Source organism: Propithecus coquereli, unplaced genomic scaffold, assembly GCF_000956105.1.
Source record: "Propithecus coquereli isolate 6110/MARCELLA unplaced genomic scaffold, Pcoq_1.0 Scaffold153, whole genome shotgun sequence".
Lineage (NCBI taxonomy): Eukaryota > Metazoa > Chordata > Mammalia > Primates > Indriidae > Propithecus > Propithecus coquereli.
Genome location: NW_012139747.1, coordinates 4,726,716 through 4,748,457, shown reverse-complemented (window position 1 = coordinate 4,748,457; position 21,742 = coordinate 4,726,716). Strand labels below are relative to the sequence as shown.

The following is a 21,742-nucleotide window of genomic DNA, read 5'->3' as shown; positions in this document are numbered from 1 at the left end:
TCTAAGAAATGCATCATTAGGTGATTTTGTTGTTGTGTGAACATCATAGAGTGTACTTACACAAACCTGGAAGTATAGCCTACTTACACACTTAGGCTATATGTTATAGCCTATTGCTCCTAGGCTACAAACCTGTACAGCATGTTACTGTGTTGAATAGTGTAGGCAATTATAACACAATAGTAAGTATTTGTGGGTCTAAACACATCTAAACATAGAAAAAGTACAGTAAAAATATGGTATTACAATCTTATGGAACCACTGTTTTATATGTGGTCCATTGTTGACTAAAACATCATTATGCAGTATATGACTGTATACATGATAAATAGATATGTAGATGGATAGAAATAAAACTATCCTAAAACTATAGTGCTGCTAATATAAAAATACAATATTACTGAAGTTGACCTCATTTGAAAAAATGAGATACAAAGACTTTCTGAAAGTAGAAAGTTCCAGTAGGTTAGCTTATTACTCAACATGCAAGTTGATATAATGTTTTGCATGAATCAAAAATATGCCTGAACTATGATTCTCTGTAGCGAAGAACACAGGCTAGATATGAAAGCCCAGATGTTAGAGATTCTGTGTATGGCTACATTGCTAGTGTGGGTCTGCTTTTCAAGGAGAAAGGAAAGGGGCTCTGTCAGCAATGTAAGAACCCTATGAATAATGGAAAACACCAAGGGCTGTGTAGTGGTGCTTTGTAGACAAGATAAATCCCTAATGGATTTGATTGGTAGGAGCAGAAGAGAAAGCGGCTCACTTATTATGTGTTCACCGAAAGATGAAACAGTTGCCAGAGGAACTGCAAGAAAGATGTTTCCTACATGGACTAAGAAAGACAAAGAGATGGAAATCCAGCCCAGTTCTGAGCAGTTCGTGTGAAAAGCTACTTTGAACTAAAAGGCATTTCACCTCCTCACCCCTTTAAAGTATTTTCATGGAATAATTAGCTGTCCAATTATTGATAAGTCCTAATACAAAACATGGTTAATTTGGCTGATCTTTTTGCTTTATCCCAGGTACTTTTGCATTTTTATCAAATAAATAGAATACAGTAAGTGAAACTGGGCAAAACCTACAATTTCAGCTTTCAGTATTGCTGACCACTGGCTACCATGCTATCACCTTTGGTTCATCAAGAGTGTGGTTCTTCAGAGTTGGCCTTCAGAGAAAATTGATAAAATTGGAGAACCTCATAATTGCAATTTTGAATTCATGCTCCTCATAAATACCCTAGAAACTGGGATTCTTAGAAGTTAAAGAATTGCCAGGAATCACGCAGCCAGGGCTGGAAGCCACAGCTGTCTGTACACTTTGTCTCAAGGTCATGCTGATCAGAAACTACAACACAAGCCTAAGGAATTATAATGATTTATACTTGTTGCTGGCTTGTGCTTTACTCCTTACTTGCATGCCTGTCTATATGCATCTTTCTCTAAGAAAACATTAGACCATAATACACCTTAAGTCTCCATCAATATTTTGTTCAACCTTAGGTAAACAAATAAAGGATGACTGTTCCATATCATATTTATTAATTGATATAAGAAAAATAATTGGGACCATATGCATTCTGTGTAACATTTGCATATAATACATAGTAATAATAAAACACAAATGAAAGGTTTGTCATATAATAACACAATGTGAATATAGTTAAGATTTTATGTCAAGTATTTCTAAATTCAATTATAAATAAAACATCTGAGAAAAATGAGATCCTTTTTTGGAAGAGATCTCCAATAATACTACTTTCCTATTTGGTTAATAACCTAACTCTTTCCACTGGAGTTCATATGGTGTTGCAAGTCCTGCTGGGAAAGCATAAAACTGGACTCATTTAGGAAGAGGCAATGTGGCCGTATGAGAAAAGCTGCCATATGTGAAACCTCGCTTTATGCCTGTTGAAATTTTTGTATTTCAGGTCTCCCAGGGACATGTCCATTGTGCTATTGTGTAATTTTATCAGCATGAACTTCTGCTGAATATTTTTCCTTCTTTTCAAAATCCATATTTTGGTAGAACTAACTTCAAAACTTAATGTTGCAACATCTGTGCCCATACACCTGGGAGTCATAGAAGATGTATCCTGAAGATTATCTACATTTTCTAATCTTATAAAATGCTACAAAATGAGAGAAAACAACCACACATTTTTTTTCCTGGTCTGGATTTTTTTTTTTAAATGAACCTTATTTTCCCTCCTTGGAAAGATTTTCATAATAAAAGAGAATTGATACTTCTAAAGCTATAACGAATATCTGTACAAATGAAATAGAATACACATTTGGTTTTGCTTACAGATAATTCTTAATACAGTGGGAAATTTTTCTTATATGTAGTAGAATAGCTTAAACAATTTTTTTTTTCTTTCTTCTTTTCAGAGACAGGGTCGCATGATCATTGGTGCACTATAGTCTAAAACTCCTGGGCTCAAGTCATCCTCTTGCCTCAGCCTCTGGAGTCAGAATAGCTTTTAACTCTTACTTTAATGCAAAGAATAAGATGACAAAGGTGATGCATTTGAAGTCATTCCAAATTTAAACAACAGAAATATTCAAGGCAGGGCCCAGTGAACTATCTATGATAAAGACAGAAAGAGAAAATTCAAGCCCACCAGCGTTGCTCCTCTCACATTTGAAAAGTCAAATTTTAATGAAAAAAAAAAATTCAACTGCAAAGTTGCTACATGCAAGTAGCAGAATTTGACCTCGCTTCTTTCCCACATGCCACTCCACCATTTGCAGAAGAGGATTGGCATACCCAGAAAAAATAGAGGGAAAGCAGGTATTTAACCCTTCAGTGGTTAGAGGAGTGTTCAGTGCTAGGGCATCCACTGGGAGAAGGGAAGCGTGTCAATGCGTGCTGAGTGGGAGCTTTTCTCTTATAGGGCGAGCTTAAAAGAAGAAAATGTATCAGTTCAATGTTCCTTTACCCATTTGCATTTCTGGAGGCACAATATACAAAGCAAATAATTTCTGCTATAGAGAAACTAAGCTAACATGCACAGCACTATATAATTTTCATTTTAGAACTACAATTGAAGAGAGCAAAGCCATCTATCTGAATCTGAGCATGGGTTATATCAATTCCCGACTATCACTGCCAGACATAAAGTACTCCAAATATACCCTTTATTTGGCTTGACAGGAACATGGCATCATGTGTCTGAAGTAGGATTTGCAAGAGAGAAAAGGTTATTAAAGGCATAGACGTGGAAGAATATTTTGCTACAGATGCAGCAGAAATTTTTAAAAAAGTGTCAGAATCACTAACATGGTTTAGCAATTAAACTGTGTCAATACCCCTGCCGGGAAGAGTTCATAAATTGGAAGCTGTAGTTGTTATTGACCTGATTTTACAATTGAGATCATGTCTGTGTTATAATTTGAAAACAAAATTGATCACTGTGTTCTATAAACAAGGCCTGCCAAGCTATTACCCTGAAACTATTTTGTAAATACATATTTATTTAAGAGCAGTATAAATCATACTGTAACAAATTATTCTACGAACTTCTTTTAAGAGATTGCTTTATATTCAAAAATTGGATTCTTTAAGTTCTTCAATTAACACTAAATTTCTCTGATCATAGTTTTTAAATTTTTAAAAAATATTTTTATCTTCAATATACTGCCTTCTTGCCCCCGATGCTCCTTTAATATTTATGACGTGTTCATTCTTCCTGTGTCTTCAGAAATCATTATTATGCTCACTTATTTTTTTGAAAATTATTCAATATCACTGTATCCTAATATTAGCAGATGAAGCTTGCAATCTAGAAAGTTCATATAATGTGCATATTTTACCTTAATTGCTCCTTTAATCACTACCATATAAAGGAAGATAGACTGAAATCAATACAAAAAAATCAGTCTATTTGTTTTAAAGCCATTTCAGATTTTCTATGACCTTTATCCATCTAGTCCATAATTTCTATTTCTTATAGCTTTCTCAATACTATAATTTTTAACATTTAAATTGAATCTAAATGAATAACAAAAGTATCTTCATGCTACAGGTATTTGGAAGAAAAAAAAGTATTCCAAGTACCTTCCGTTGCTACTTCTAGATTTTACTCTATTTTCAAGAGTAAGTTAGGATTAAAGACTTGTTTATTTCCCTCCTTTACGAACTACAATTGCAAGGGAATAACTCTGATAGTTGAATTATAGGCAGGAATCCAAAGAAATTCTGTATTCTTGATGGGCTAATTTAAGAGCAGTCCTACCTTTTTCATCTTCTTTTTCTTCTTGGTCATCTGTTAGTGGAATCACTTCCGGTTGATCCACAATTGCGGCATCTTCATGGTTTGATGAAAGTTCTAAATAGAACGAGACAGAAGGATATTCAGGGATATTTTAGTTGGAATCATTGAGAAGAGAACAGTGACTGTAGCAGAGAGAGTTCAAGTTCTTCCCCTCCCCCCCACCCAGGTTTCAACAGGCACAAGAAATAGAACACCATTGCCATCCTCCAGTAATCATTGCCTAAAACACACACGCGCAAGTATATATAGAAGTCATGGTTCATGGTTTCATCTCATTCTCTGATAACAATATATTCTGGTTTCAGTACCTTCTGTATCTATATATGAGCTCTGGGACTCTGTCTCAATTTTTATTTCATTCTTCATTGAATCATTCTCTTGTCCTGTTAAAAACAGTGATTGAAAAATAAAAGAAATGTTATATGCATGACCATAGCTTTATCCCTGATTTGAAAAAGCAAAACTTTCAGAAACCATTCTTTAAAATCATGCATGGAGGGATAGAGAAGAGTTCTGAACCAAAGTGGAGGGTAAAGATAGCATTTTTCATATCATCATATTTCTATCAATTATTTTATGAGATATATCCAGCTAATTTGGTCAAATCTCTCTCTTTTTGAACCTATTGGTATAATTAGCATTTTTCTTATCAATGCACTGGATATGGATAGAGGATACAACCTGGAAGTTTTGAAATTTAAAAATAATTTCTGGGCTGTATGGGTTAACTACATCTAATTTCCTTTCAAGATACAAATATTTCCCATGGCAATGATGCCTAGAAAATTAAAACACTACTTGTACTTTCATTCTTCCATCAACAGAGCATTAAAAACTGGAGTAATGTGAACACATGTGAATTGGGTGGCATAACAGCCCAACCATTCTCTTAAGACACAGGCTAAATACAGCAAAGGTCAGGAGAGAGAATTCAGCCAACTTTTGATTACTCTGAGGCTGATTATCTAGTAATGGTTTTTCTTTCACACCCCTTGGCTTCTCCTCCTACCCTTCCCTGTTGAGCTTAAAACATTTAAGTGCTCATTAAGAGAGAAAATTGAAATCTTTCCATTTTTGTCTCATGCTAGGACAGATTTTGCGCAGAGGATATTTAACTGTTGAACTAAAAAAATTCCAGAGCTATGGTTAATTGTAGGCACAAAGGAGACACAGCAGAGAGTTTGGTCTTTGCCTGAGTACCTCCCTGTGGTAGACAGTATTATTGTTCCACTTGCCCCTACTTTTTCCTGTAAGAGGATTATATTTCTCTGTCTATGACCATGTGACCTGTGGTGGCCACTGTGGGACAAGAGTGTGTTCCCACCTCATTGACACCAGGCCTATTCATGTGACTTGGCTTAAAAAAATGACACTGAAATAGATGTGATGGGTACTGCATTTGAGCAGAAAGTTTAAGATCCATTGCATCCTTCCTCTAGCTCTCTTGCTCCTACTGGAATTAAAACATGGGGAACAGAACCAAGCAGGAGCAAGCAGAGACACAATGAGCCTTTGTTGTTGAAAGCCATTGAAACTTTTGGGGTTATTTGTTACTGCAGCAAAGCTAACTTATTTAATCCCTCTTTTTATGGCCTCCTCTTTGATATTAAAACCACCCAGTATATTACCCCCGCCCCTTGATTCAGTCTCTGCTAGTATGACCCAGATGAGGGAAAAAGTTTTCTGTGTGACATCCGTTCTTCCTGAGCTCATTTTAATCAAAAGGATCTGATAAAATAATAAGGCATATTTATCTGATAATTGGAGGTAGAAACCTCAAGCTGTTTTGATGACTTTCTTTCATCACTTCTAAAGTTCAACGAAATGCCAAGTCTTGATGATTCTGAAAAATATTTCTCCTTTCCCACTTTCCATACTCTGTTCACCTTTCCTCATTCCAGGGATATATTATCTGTTTCTTGGATTTTTCATTCTCTTCTCCTATAACCTATTTTGTGAATTGTTAGCAGAAAGATCTTTTTAAAATATGAATTTGAACAATATCTTTCTCCTGCTGATAAACCCCATTCATCCCCATTCTTCCCCACTGCTTCTCAAAGCATGGCCCATGGACAAGCAACATTAGAATTACCTGGGAGCTTTTCAAAAATGCAGAATTTCAGGCCTCATTCCAGACCTACAGAATCGGAATCTGCATTTTAACAAGATGCCCACATGATTTGTACCTACATTAAAGCTTGAGAAGTGCTGGCCTAGAAGATGTAAACGTATCTGCAAATTATTGGTCCCATAAAAATGCCAGACTTTGCCTGGACACTTTACATCTATTATCTCTAATCATCACATTAGCTTTGTAATCATTGTGATCCCCATTCTGTTTTCAAAATTCATAACTAGCTCTGACTATAAACTCCTCCTTCTGTTTGTCTGGAAATATCTTTATTTTGCCCCTTAGCTTTTTACATTGAGGTCTACTCACATATAGTAAAATTTATAAATAGTGTACAGCTTGATGACTTTTTACATATACACATGTATCTTCCTGTGTAGTCAGATCAAGAACATTTCTTGTTCCAGTGCCGCCTTCCTGTCGACACCCCCGACTGGTAACAGTTTCTGTTTTTGAAATTCATATAAGCAGAACATATAGTATATGATCTTTTCTATCTTAGTTGTTTTATACCTGTTGTCTGTAAGAGTAATTCTAGTTGCTGTATATATCAATTGCTCATTCTTTTTCATATATACTATTCTACTGTCTGAATATATGATGTCATATGAATGTTGAATTTTTTCAATTTGGGGCATTATGAATTATGCTGATAAAAACACTCTTGTATATGTCTTTTGGTGGACATACATACTCAAATCAGTTGGGTTGAACCCAGAAGTGAAATTGCTAAGTAATAAGAAACACATGTGTTTAGCTTTACTAGATCCTGCAAAACTGTGTTCTAAAGAGTGTATTCCATTTTACACTTCTGTCAGAAATGTATAAGGATTCCATTAGTGCCCTTTATATTTTAGATTATATCATGCTATGACTGGTCACAAACTTCTTTAATATGGAGCAGAAAGCAATGCAAAGTTTTCCCTGAGAGCCAGTTTCCATCCTTGTCACCTTTGGGTACTACACAGAGTGACAATGACTGCACCACTGGTCGTTCATTCTACAGTGTACTGAGTGTCACTAAATGGTGGATATGTCAGGTGCTGAGAGTAGGTCTTAAATAAGTTAAAGAACTGTATCTTAATTGACACAGTGCTTGTCCTCAAAATGAATATAGTTGCAGGAACGTAAGTGTGATAGGTGGAAAAAATTCTTTCTAGTAAGATGTGAAACAGAGTTCCAACTTTTTGGAAAAATCACTTTGAGCAGATTTTTAGATGACAGGAAACTGAGAGGAATAGACAATATATTGGACAACAAAATCAAGATCAATAAATACTCTCAATAGACTGAATGAAACAAGATGAAATTTAATAAGGATAAATATAAAATACTAAAATCAAGTTTATAAAATCAACGAAATGAGATGGGAAGACATCAACCCCATTTCTGATAAAACTAGAGCCACAGGGTTTACATTCCATATTTGCTATAGATAAATAATGGATGGACATTGGAATGGTGGATGGAGAGAAAAGTTTCGTTCTGAATCACGTAGGAAGTGAAGTAAATATTTTCAATTTATCTCCTGGAAAATATCTTGCCTATATAGCTATTTCCAACAATTCAAACCAAGAGGGGACTTAAAACATTAAAACATAATATAATTATGCCAAGGGAAAACACTTTTATAAAAGATACATTCAGAAAAATAAAATATACAGAAAGTATGGTTGAATTTACAATGAAATATAAGAACTGATGGACAAAGAAAAGATGAGTTGAACAGGAAATTTAGACAATAAAAAAACTACAAGCCTAAAAACACAGTGACATCTTCAATGGATGTCATAAAAAAGAATAAACTACAGATAACTAAATCAATGTTTTAGATATCAAACTCTTGAGTGAAAGTTCACTAAGAAATAAAAGGTACTGAGCAAAATGTAGCATGAGATGATGATAAATACAGAGAACAGAAAATATCAATAGAATTTCTAATCCAAAGATTATAGGAAGTCCAAGCAGCAGCATTTTATCGATGTGATGGCAACAACTGAATAACGTATTATGAGGTTTAAAAAGATTGTAGAAGGTACAATGCAATTTCATTTTTTTTTTTTTAACTACACACGGAATACACATGTTCTTACACATATTTCTATTAGTAGGGCAAGAACTAAAAGGTATCTCAAATGTTAACACTGATTAACTTTGAATGGTAGTTGAGATTTTAATTTACAATATTTTTATTTTTCTAACCTGCATTTTGTATATTTTATAACAATTGCATATTCTATAATTTAATAATTATGAAACAATTCACAAAATAGAGAAAAATGCTCTTAGTGATATCATAGAAGAAAAAAATTCTGGCTAAAATGTGTGTGTGTTGTGTGTATCTAATGAAATTCAATTATTAATGCTTTTTCTCAGTCTCTACTTGAACTCTAGAAATGCTTGGGAAATATAATTGAGTAACTCTTTTTTGTTGAAATACCCCTCTTTTTTGTCTGTTGGCCAAATCACACATCATTCTCTGTGATCTTTATATACTAACCTAATCATCATTTTAAAACATATCTATTTCTTGCCTTTGTACTTACTTAGCCTGTATTTCTAATGGCCGAAATACCCTCTTTTCTCCTTTCCTACGTAAGTAAAATTCTCCTCATCTTTCAAAGTGAAGCCATCAGTTTACCTTTTTTGCATAGGATTCTCTGAGACATTAATTCTCTGAGGCAGAATTGATAATTTTCATATCTTTGCTTATTGAGTTCTTTTGCTCATTCATCTATTTATTATTATCCTCATCACACTGTAATACAGTTCTATTCGGGTTTGTCTCTTTTACCAGATCATGAGCATTGTGAAGAGAGAAATTTTGTTTTATTCACATTGCCCTTCCTCGCGCCTACTAATAGCAGGTGATCAATAAATGTCTATTTAATTGGCCCCCTATTATATACTCACCAGAATCTGTAAACAGTCATTAAGGACTATAATTTACTTTCTTTGGCATCCTTTAAGAACAAGGTAAGTGCCTTATGCTACTAAGCACTCCATATACTACATTTGTTGCAGAGAACCTTGGAATGGACATAAAAACAACTGAATGTTTTACGTAGGCAAGTTACAACCTCTTTGGGCTTCAATTTCATCAACTCCTAGGTTCCTACATCTTGTGGTATAATTTCCAGGAACATTGACATCTGTTAATTGAGTGAATGGTATTGAGAGGGAACCTTTACTGTTTATTGAGTGAGCCTCATTCTCTGTCACTGTTTATATGGGGAACTAATCATCATCCCTAATCATTGCACCAGGTCATTGCTGGAACCTGTAACTCATCATTTGTGATTGGGCTTTTTGTCTGTATGGTGACAGGAAAGAGTAGAGTATCCAGAGAGTAGGAGCAGCCAATCTGTATTCCTTTGTGTCCTCTGGTCCCAGTGCTCCACTTGATAAATTTTTAGAGAAATTCAATCAGCCGTGAGAAGATCACAGTTCAATAGAGGCACTGCTGATGAGGTGGGGCAGCTTGAGGTGGCAATTTAAGGCTGTTGATGAATACCAGAAAATTCCAGTGACTTTTATGTCCTGACACTTCACTTTGAGGATAAAAGCCTATTTCAATCTTTCTTGGAATATTCCTCTCCCCTGCCCTCTAAACTTGTCTCTGCTCCCAATCTATCTCACGTGTGCTTTACATATTTTGGCCATCTTTTCTTTAAATAGAAATACATACATTTTTCTCTTTCCCATTTTCCTAAAGTAAAGTTCATAAAAAATGGGAGAAGAAACGAGGTGCCCAACTTTGAAAATGAGCCAGGATTGGGCGTATTACACAAAGACAAGGTGTGTGAGAGCTCCTTGCCTTGCGCCCAGCCTGCTGTGTGTTAGTGACAACTCTAGGGGACTCCAGCCCATCTGCCTTTCTCCTTAGACATTATTCATTCCATCTTGCTTCCTTGGCCCCATGGGGGCAAGCTTTATATTTGCCTCTCCACATTCAGACTAGTTGAATTTCCCCCACTGTCCTCTGCCCTAATCCCTCCTGCAGAGGAAACACAAGAACCCAAAGAATTCCACAGTTTATGTATATATTTTTCATACAGTGCACTCAACCATCCATACTGATGGGAAGGGACCATTAGAATAGATAATCTAAAAATCCATTCACTTTCTTTAGAAAGAGATCACATGATTGTTTCTTGGAGCCTTGGTAATTAAGGGTGGCTCAAGCTAATGCTTTAGCTTTAATTAATTTGCATAAAAATTGGTCTGGGGACATTGGTCTGGAATTAAGCATTTCTAGGGGATAAACCTAAACTCACTTTGTAAATGGACTGTTTTTGAACAATAGCAACAACCATATAGTTTTATTGCTTGCAAATTGTCAGATGCTCAGATTTTCCTAAGAACAAAGACTTTGTTTCTTCGATGCTTGTTTTTAAGAGATAATTGATAGTGTATCTTTTTGTTAAATTTGCAACTTGATTGCTACTAATATTCAAAATTTTACAATGCCTAAAAATATCCCAGATTAAGAACAAGAGATAAACCTAGACTAGTGTGAATTTTATTATCATCTAGACATCCTTGGTTTTCTCCTAGGGCCAATAAACCTTATTTTCCTAATGTAAATTATTTGTAAAATTATTTGTTTTGTAGTTACAAAAGAAATGCAGTTTCCTTATAGGTACACTGGAAAACACAAGTATTGAAAACTGCGTATAATTTTACAATGAAAACATAGCTACTTTTAATATTGTGAATTGCCATCTTTCTCTTATATATATGTGTGTGAATACATATATATACATATACATGCATATGTGTAAGTACTGATTTCTGTGTGTGTATGTATATGTATATATGTGTGTATATACACATAGATACAGACATATGAACATATATGTTAACATATTCTGGGATCAAAATATATTTACACTTTGATTCTTGCTTTTTTGTTCCATGTTTTAATAAGCATCATCCACTGTCATTATGATTTGTTCATAAATCTTACTTTGAAAAGATCCATAATATTACATGTTACAGATGAACTCTCAGATGTTTTCAATTTTTTTTTTTTTTGCCATTAAACACAATATCGCAATGAACATTTTAGTGAAGAAATATCTCCATACTCTGGGTGTTATTTTAGGACAAATCCCTGAAGCATAATTTTTCCATCAAAGTATGAACATTTTACCTTTTTGCCAAAATTGCTGATGAGAAGGTTGTGCCCTTCAGTCTTCCACCAACACTGCGTGAGTGTGTTTGGAAGCCCTATTCCTACTAATTTTGTGTATTTTCAATTCTACTTAAACTTATACTCTAAAAGAGAAGCTACTGCACTGATATTTTATTTGCATTTCTCTAAATAATAATGAGATAATATATCTCTTCCTATTTATAGAGTCTGTACTTTTTGTGAATTATAATTGAGTCCTTTGACCATTTTCCTCTTGAGTTATTTTTTTGTCTTATTGATTCATGAAGCCTTTTTTTTCAAATAAGAAAATTAGCTCCTTGTCATTTATGTGAGAATATTTTTCCCACTAGTTTTTCTTTAGAATTCGATTATAACCTTTATTGTGTCAAAATTTATATATTCTAATTTAGTCACTTTCCTTTTTCATGATATATGCTGACACACGCGTACACACTATATTACAGATATATACACATGTGTCTATATTCTATAACATGCATGCATTCAATCATGTGTCTGCAAGTATGTATTTATAGTTCAAAAAGTAGTACCAGTTCATTTTGTTTTTAGAAAGACATTATTTTTTGGAGCAGTTTTAGGTTCATAGCAAAATTGAGAGGAGGTACAGGGATGTCCCATATAACCCCTACCAAAGTCCATAACTTACATTAGGGTTCGCTCTTGGGGCTGTACATTCTATGGTTTGGAAAAATGTATAATGACATGAAACACCCACTGAGTGTCATACAGAATATTTTCACTGCCCTAACAACCCTCTGTGTTCCTCCCGTTTATCCCTTCATCCCACCTCAACCCCTGGCAACCACTCATCTTTTCACTGTCTGCATAGTTTTGCCTTTTCCAGAATTGCATATCATTGCAATCATACAGTTTGTAGCCTTCCCAGATTGGCTTTTTTCACTTAGTAATACGCATTTAAGTTTCCTACGTGTCTTTTCATGGCTTGATAGTTCATTTCCTTTTAGTGCTGAATAATAACCTTTGGTTCTTTTACTCTAGTATTTTTATAGCTTCATTTTTATGTTTCATCTTTGCTCCTTCTGGAATTTATGTTGGTGTAAAGAATGAGGTTGGGATTCAGCTTATTTTTCCAAATGGCCAACTAGTTGTCTTAATGCCATTTATGGAGTCCTCTGTCAGCCAGAAATGTCAGCTGGAATAGGTACTGAAATCCCAGATCTACTTGGGTCTATTTCTAAACCCTTCAGTCTGTTTCATTGATCAGCCTGTCTGTTCCTATAGCAGGACTACACTGTTAATCACATTTTTCAAACATTCCATTTGTTCTGTCACTGACTGATAATATTGTATCTGTGAACTCCCGATTGCATTTCCAGTGGGTTTTTATTTGTATTGTATCCTGCCATGCCATCTGACATGCAAAGACCCATCACTATTATATTTAATCAGGGATTTACATTTTTATCAATATAAAATGATCAACTCTTTCTCACTTGAGACACTTTGCTAGAATTCTGATTGGAGAGATTCTAAAGCAGGTTTTCATGTTTTTCTTTTTTTTTCTAATATTCACTTCCCAAATGTATCCTTCTCTAAATTTATATTTTTAAATCTTTATAATTTTATTGAATTTAACTCAATCATAGTGGGTTTTACACTTATTAAAGTAACCTAATTACACTTATTGTCATAACTATTTGCTTGTGTTTCTGTCATCTTATTTGGTACATTGTGCTTTTGTTATGCTGTTAGCTTTTTTTAAATTATTATTTGCATTGCTGGATACACTCTCATGTTTAATATAATCTTTTTGGGAAATTTAGAAAGTCAGATAGCTTCCTTTAATTCCATTGTGATTTAATTCTATTTGTGATTATTACACAATTTTTCAAAGATACCCTGAAAGCTAACTTACATTGACGGGATCCATAGCACAGTAGGGTTTTTAGTTTTTGAGTTGTCTTTATGGAAGTCAGCCTTCTGTGCAACTCTCCCTGCTTCACCGTGACCTTGTTTATAACCCCTGTCATTGGTACTTCCTTGCGTTTCTCCTTCCTTACTTCCTTTCTTCATTTTCTTCCTTTTTCTTTCTTTCTCCTTTAACCATTTTATAAAATTGCAACATATGTATAGGAAACCGTACTAAAATACAGAGATCAATTAAATAACCACAAGCAAAGACAAAAACTATGTATTTTCATAGTTACCATTCATGCTGGAAGTCCCCTTTTGGCCCCCTCCCAGACAGTTACTCCTCCCCAGTCACCGAAGTTCGATTAACACCCTGTCATAGGAATCGCTACTTAGATTTTCTTTATGGTTTTACCAGCTAAACATGCCTTCCTAAACATTAATTATTTTTCCTGCTTTTTAATCTTGATATGAATGAAATTGTACAATATATATGCTTTCATACCTTCTTTAACATTGCAATGATGAGATTCATCCATGTTTTTGCATGTGATTGTAGCTCGTAGTTTGTGACAAGACATTTGCTTCATTTTTATCTTTGTTCTTTTGTAAATAATTTTCCATTTCTCTGATCATTTTTGAGGCTTTTCTCTTTATTGCTGGTGTTGAGCAAGTTGATTATGATAAGCTTAGGTATAATTTTCTTTATGTTTCTTATGCTTGAGGGTTATAAAACTCAGATATGTGGGTTGATAATTCCATTAAATTAGTAAAAAATTTAGCCATTTTCACTTCAAATACTTTTTCTGTTTCTCCTTCCCATACTCACTGTCAGAGATTTCAACTCATGTTGAAGCTGTGCTGGGGAGGACAAAAACGGCATTGAATCTACTGCCTGTTTTGCTCCACTACTGAGGCAAAAACATTCTGAGTTTTCAATTAATTTTCAGGTTTTCCAGTCTGGCTGGTGGGAACAGGCACTCCTTCCAGCCTTGTGTGAGCTCCAGGTATTATTCTCTGAGATCTTTTAATGTTCTTACCCCAGTCTTGGGTCATTTCCTCTCACGCATAAACTGATCAGTACTTAGCTGAAGACTTGAGGGGTTTTTCAAAACGTTCCTTCTGTGGAGCTCTCTCCTCTTCAGAACTCTGCCTTGCAAACTCTAGCCACCTTGGCCTCCTAGGACTCTCAGCTCTATCTCCTCAATATGGGGAGTCCACTGGACTCTGCCTGCGTTCCTCCTCTCTGCGCCATGGCCTAGAAGCTCTCCCCAGGCAGTCAATCATAGGGCTCACCTCATTTCCTGACTCTCAGGGATCACTCAGATTTATAAAATTTCAAAATTAATTGGTATGTTTACTCTCCATGTTAACAGAAAAACATAAGAACACTTTCATTTAATTTACCTCATCTCAATAAATGCCATTATTGTGGTATATTTTAACATTATGTATATCTTAACTCCCATAAGACATTATTATTATTGATTTATACCATCAATATTCATTTAGACTTATTTAATAATTACCATTTACCTTGTTCTTAACTCCTTCCTTTATCTTTGACCTTCTATCTGGGATTAATATCTTTCTATAGAACAACAGAATTCTCTGGTGATAAACTTTTTTATTTGGTAGTGCCTTTTTTTGTTGTCCAAAATTTCCTTAATTAACCTTTACTTTTGAACCATAATTTTCCCCCGGGTTTAGAATTATTGATCCACAGCTATTTTGTTGTATTGTCTTTTTATTTCCATTACATCTATTGAAAAATTAGTTATTAGTCCAAGTGTTTAAAGATTGCTTTTTAGATGTTCTGTTTACCTTTGGCTTTTAGCAGTTTTACCGTGAGGGGCCTTGTTGTGGATTTATTTTTATTCATTCTTCTTGGAGTTCAAAGGCTTTTTGGAACATTTGGCTTCCTATCCTTCATCAACATAGGCATTTTTCACCATAATTTCTTCAAATATTGCTTCTGTCTAATTCTTTCTGTCTTTCTTATCTGGGACTCCAATTACTTTGTGATAGGCTTTGTAATTAGATCCTCAATATCTTTTCTCTTTGCTTAGTGTTTGCCATCCTTTTTTTCCCTACTGTTTTTATTTTGAATATATTCTTCTAGTTCACAATTCTTTCGCCTGTGTCTAATACGTTGTCAAACCATAAATCCATTCATTGAATTCTTAACTTCAGTTATGGCATCTTTTACTTCTAGACTTTCTTTCCTTTAAATTTTTTTGTTTTGAATTTCCAGTTCTCAGCTAAATTTTCAATCTTTATCCCTTTGTACATACTCAGCATAATTATTTTATACTTTGTATTTATGACTCTAATATTTTCAGCTCGTATGAGCTTACTTCTCTTGTCTGTTTTGTTTTTCAAGTCACCTTGTTTCCTCATTTTTTTCTGGCAATTTTTTGTACTTGTGTGCTGGAGATTATATTTTGCAAATTACTTACATAAATATTTTGAAGCCTACAGCACTCCTTGTTGCCTCTAGAAATATTTTACGTTTATTCTCTTAGGTGCCTGGGGGGACTAGCAACCTGGGCTGGTCTTAATTTAATTTAGAGATTGAGGTGATTCAAAGCTGGGCATTGGTCTTTCGGAAGGCTGATCTGCTGGTTCATTTTTCCTGCTAGGCTACATATCTTTAGGTTTTCAGCCCAAAACACAGGGGATTTATCAGGGTACCCTGCCTTTTTTAAAAATGAGACTCCAGATACTTCTTGTGGAATCAGCACATGTCATAAAGACAAAAATAGTGTCAAATTCTGTGTTCCCATATTGGAGATTCATCTTCTCCCAGAACTTAGCGTGACAATTCTTCACTATCTTATTAGCTCACTGATACCTTTAAACAGCTTCCCTCTTTCTCTTTCTCTGTATATACTGTATAATAATATGTAATATATGATATACAATATAAATATGTGTAATATATAAATATATATTTTTGTCTAGTCGTCTTCAGTGAGAGAAATGGCCTAAATTATTTAGACTTTCATTATAGAAATCAGGTCTCTCCTTTTACTTGCTCATTTTTAAACAACAAATACTATAAATTTCAAAGTTAAAAACATGTATTTAGGTGTAAGATATTTTGATACTAATTTTGAATCGTTATTTCAAAATTATTTTATTATTTCAACATTTCCATACATTCAGTTAGTCTCTTACCAGATAGTCCCTTCCAATTGTACCTTTCTCAGTCTTGAATTTTGCCTTCCTTTTTTATATTTATTATTTTTGCTCAGGCCTTCTGTTAGTTTATTAATAAAGGATACTCAAGTGGTATATTTTCTTAATCCTTGTATTCCTGAGAAAGTATTACTCTTAACTTCATGCATAAATAATAACTTCACTAAATATAGAAACTGTGTCTTTTAGAGCTCTGGAAATGTTATTCCATTTTCTTCTAGTGTTTAGAGTTGTGAAAGAAGAAGGCTAAGGCTAATCTGATTTTGGTGATTTTGCTTATAAACTGATTTTGACTTTCTTATATGCTTAAAAAGCCTTTCTTTACCACTTATCTTCAAATAGTCCATGAGGCTACGTAGGTGTCTTTTCTCATTTGAGTTCCCATTATCTTTGCCTATAGCTATAATGTGTACTCTCAGGTTTTGATCTGGGGAACTGGTTTGCATCAGGAAAACTTTTTTTCTTTTTTTCTGTTGTTTTCCTAAAGATTGCTTCATTTCTGTTTGTTCTATTGTCTTTTCTTGGTATTCTAAGGATATGTAGATTTAATCTCCTGGACTTAATCTTCACATTCTCCAATAAGAATACTTGTTCTAATTGTTATCACACATTCATTTTGGTAGCTGCAAACCCAATTCTTATAGAATTGAGGCATGAAACAATAAACAAAATAAATGAAGCCAGGCTTTATGAAAATGAGTGATGAGGATTGTGGAGATCAAAAGCCCCATCTAAAGAGGGCAGCTACCAATCTACTGCTATTTAGTGCTAACAAAATATTAACAAAATTCTACTTTTTTTTCCAGAAATACTCAAATCTGTTTTTTTAAACATGTATTCTCCAGCAGGGAGCAGGGAAACCGATAAAGGATTTTACAACTTACCATTGGAATGATCTTGGTCACATGCAGAATGATCTGTTACTTCATTGTCTTTTGTTATATTGTCATCCTTTGCAGAATCTGACAGCAAGTAAGCAAAACCTGTAGTCAGCATTTTTAACTAGGAAATAGAGCAGCTTCCAATGCTAACGACAGATTTATGTTTGGGGGAAACAGAATTCATTATTCTTTTTAAAATAACCATTTAAATACTTTAATATATTCATTAATAAATAAGCTTTTCTTACAGTACCGCATAGAATATCTGCACAAAGCTTACAAAGGTAGAGAAGTAGTTGGGACTTTTTGCAACACAGAAGAAAATATAAGCAGTTTTATGCATTGGTGAAAGTCTTAGAATTATAGGAAAGGATATGAAAGGAAGGCAAAATACAGAAGATTATAGGAACATCTAATTTTAATGTTCTTAATGCTCTCATTACTAGGGTGGTTCTCATATGGGAGTTTCGAGCTGTTGAAAAAGTCAGATATAGAGTCTTGAAATCCAGAGGTAATTAAGTTCATCTTCCTCAGGAACGGTACCAGTAGAATAATAGCAACGGGGGAATGCAGACCGTCTATTCTGTGCAATGTCATTTCCTCCCTTGCATAGCACATTTCAATGTGAAATCAGCATACATTCATCTTTTTTTATTATAGGATATACTTTACAGGAAATAACATAGCTAAAAGGATTCTGTGACTATGGACTACTGCAAAGCTAGAAAGGGCCAGCTTTGAATGTTTGAGGCCCCTCTGGAGGCTCTTTAACAAAAGCATCAGATAAGAGCCTGTGACTGGACCAGCAGGAAGACAGAAAATAGGTCTTTCGTGCATTTTAAAAATATTTATTAACCAAGTATATGCCAGACACTGTTCTTGATGCTGGGGAGCCAATAGGAAACTAAATACCAAATCTCTGCCCTGGTGGAGTTTACATCTAGTAGATATCTTTCATGTAACTAAAAGGGAAGTAATCTGAAGATATTGAAAAGGCCATGAGCTAATCTTGTAAGCATGTGGCCATGGAGAAAGCTGGGATGGTAGGCCAACACTTCTCTTACTCACAAATGGGTTCTCTACTGAGTTTGTATCTCTCAGTTGAGTTTTGACTCCCTAACAGAGCTGAATCGGATGAAGTCTAAAATATATCATTCTTTCTTTGTTTCCCTCTCCCTCCTCTTTCTCTCTCTGTCTCCCTTTGAAAACTGGGAGATAGCTTTAAAGAATACGGTTTGGAATATTATGAGCAAGTTTGTTTCTTGAGCCTGCCACAAGCAACAGTTGATGGACAAGTGAGAAACCTGGGTAGTTAACATATGATTCAAATTTAATAACCAGTGAAGTAAGTATACACCCAAAGTATGTGGTTTTAATTAACTGCAAATAATTCCCCGAAGGCAAATGTTTAATTATCTGCACTGCCTCTTACTTCTTTCTGAGACTGACAATAAGTCTAAAAGTCCAAATTCGGAAGTAAAACTGAGCACAGACACATTTTCCAAACTGTTATCTCATTCATGTCGAATTGTTTTAAAGCAGCTTCCATTAAAATATGCCCTTTTAATTTTGGAGCTAAGATGTGGATTGCAAAAAAAAAAATTCTTTGAATACTTTTTTCTACATTAACACTGAAAATAAACAATGACTGAAAAAGGTACTATCTGGATCAGGCTAAAATTTAAATTCAATAGTGTTTTAGTTTTGCTTGTTTATAAAAAATGGTATTATTCCATACTTAGTCTTATGCAATAGTCATTTCTCTCAACATTAAAGTTTTAGGATTGTTCAAGATTTTGCATGTAGTTAAAATTTATTATTACATTGAACAATAATTCATTCTTTCTAATTTATATAAACATGCTTCTGTACTAAATATTACATAAGAAATATCTTTTAAAAGGTTATTTACATTGAGTTTACAAGTTTACGATCTAATGATTCACATAAGATGTATGAAAGCATTTAAAAATTTAATCACTGGATTATACCTTTTTTGCCACTAAAATCTGTATCATTTGGAAATAAATTGCCTCTTTCATTTCAATTTTCTTGGGGAGTTGCTTTAATAGTAAAGGCATCTTCTGTATAATCTTGTTTCTCTATAATACATTTCATGGAATCTAAGAACCATCAATTGTTATTTGCATTATTATTTTGTATAGTATTAGGAAAAAATGTTGCCAGATGAACTATAACACATTATAAATTTTTCTAAGATGTGTTCTGATTTTAGATATAAAGTATATGAAATAATATGCATCTTAGAAATGGACCATTTTAGTATAGTCTATGTGTGTACACAAATATATATGTCTTTATGTGATATGAGGATTTTACATCAATATGACCCATCACCAAACCCACAAGCTGGCTCCACCTTATGTGTGACCCCCTTCTCCAGAAATGGTTCTATATCTACACATATCAATAAAGTAGGAGGAAATGTACTATACAAGCTCATGACAGCATTCATAAATAACCAGGTAACAGGTAGCTATGGAAGATTGTTTCCACTGAAGTTACTCTATCCCAGGGCTATCTGAATTTCCAGTCTCAAACTTTAGCAAGGCTGGATTCAATCCTGTATGTTTTAAATCATAAGTCCTATTGCATCATGCTTATTAGTTGTTTAAGTTTGAAATAGCAGTGCAGTTTTTCTGCATAGGGAGGTGATGAAAGCTGCACTGTATGTGCATATGAAATCATTATTCATAATGAGAGAGAGTGAAAATACATCTAGTTGTTATGGTCTGAATGTTTGTGTCCCCTTAAAATGCATATGCTGAAATTCTAACCCCCAAGGTGATAGCATTAGGAAGTGGGGCCTTGGGAAGGTGATTGAGTCATGAAAGTGAAGCCTTCATGACTGGGATTAGTGCCTTTATAAAAGGGGCCCTGGAGAACCCCTTTGCCTTTCTACCATGTGAGGACACAGCTAGAAGCACCATCTATGAACCAGAAAGTGGGCCCTCAACAGACACCAAGGCTGCTGGTACCTTGATCTTGGACTTCACAGCCTCTAGAACTGTGAGAAATACATTTCTGTTGTTTATAGGCTACTCAATTTATGGTATTTTCTTTTACCAGCCTAATTGGACTATGATACCAGTGTATATACATGGTCACTAAAAGAGCTTGCTATTTCAATGTAAGTTCTATAAACTACCATGAAAATGGTAGTTGCATATTGGATTTGCATTTTATTTAATTCTAAAAATTATCATTTGGTAATGTTCAAAAAATGTAAAACAGTTATTACCTAATTCTGAGATTCAGTCAATGTTATTTTAATAGCAGAGAACTGGAATTAAAATTATATTCAGATTCTGACTTTCAGAATCTTTAAGGTCGATGTCATATTTAAAGAATTTTTTCAAATGCAAATATTAAATCAAATATTCAAGCCAACGGTCTATAGATAGATGTGCTTTTAAGATTAACAAGAATAAAAAAGAAACACTTTCATAAATTAAAAAAAAGCTCATTTAGAAAGTTGAAAAACCTTTAAAGAAATACTGAAATAGATTACAATAAAATGAAAAACCCATAAAACAGAAATCTCAAAAAAGTAGGTCACCTTTAATGCAGTTAATTACACGTATCTACACAGACTAATGCAGGTGTGGATTTAAGCTGTGATGACAAATGATGAACTATTGAATTTTTAATAAAAAATATCCTAATGTTAAATCACAATAAATATCCTAATGTTAAATCTTAGAACTTTTGTTCTAAGAAATCTCCTTAGAACAAAAGTTCTTAACCCTAGGATATCCCTGATATTCTAGGAATTCACAAACCCTTTTGAACAAAAGTTCTTAACCCTAGGAGATCTCTCGGTATACTTTAAGGGTCTGTAAACATTTGAAAAAAATGTGTGCATATATTCATATATTTTTCTTTGCAGGGGGATATGGCTTCCATCATATTCTCATGAGGGATTCATGACCCCACCAAGGTTAAAAATAACTATAAAAATTTATGTCTCAATGCCAGTGACACTGCCATTCTATAGAAGATTTTTTGGACTATTTTTGAGGAATCAGCTGCTGAGCTTTGTGTGAATTCATCAATAATGGCAAATCTTGAATTCTTAAGGAAGATTTGTCTGAAGGGAATAGCCAACAAATAGAGGGATGTGTTAAATAAATGAGAAGGAAAATACAGCTGGCAAAAACATTGTGCACCAAAATTAG

At 34.1% G+C, this 21,742-nt stretch overlaps 1 protein-coding gene across 1 annotated transcript in view; it reads right to left on the bottom strand.

Annotated features, from left to right (window-relative positions):
- MACROD2 (MACRO domain containing 2) overlaps positions 1-21,742 on the bottom strand; it is a 2,082,072-nt gene that overhangs the window by 58,775 nt on the left and 2,001,555 nt on the right. Inside the window, 3 exon segments of the mRNA XM_012640501.1 lie at positions 4,241-4,333; positions 4,588-4,662; positions 17,547-17,624. Of these exon segments, the coding sequence (XP_012495955.1) occupies positions 4,241-4,333; positions 4,588-4,662; positions 17,547-17,624 (246 nt within the window).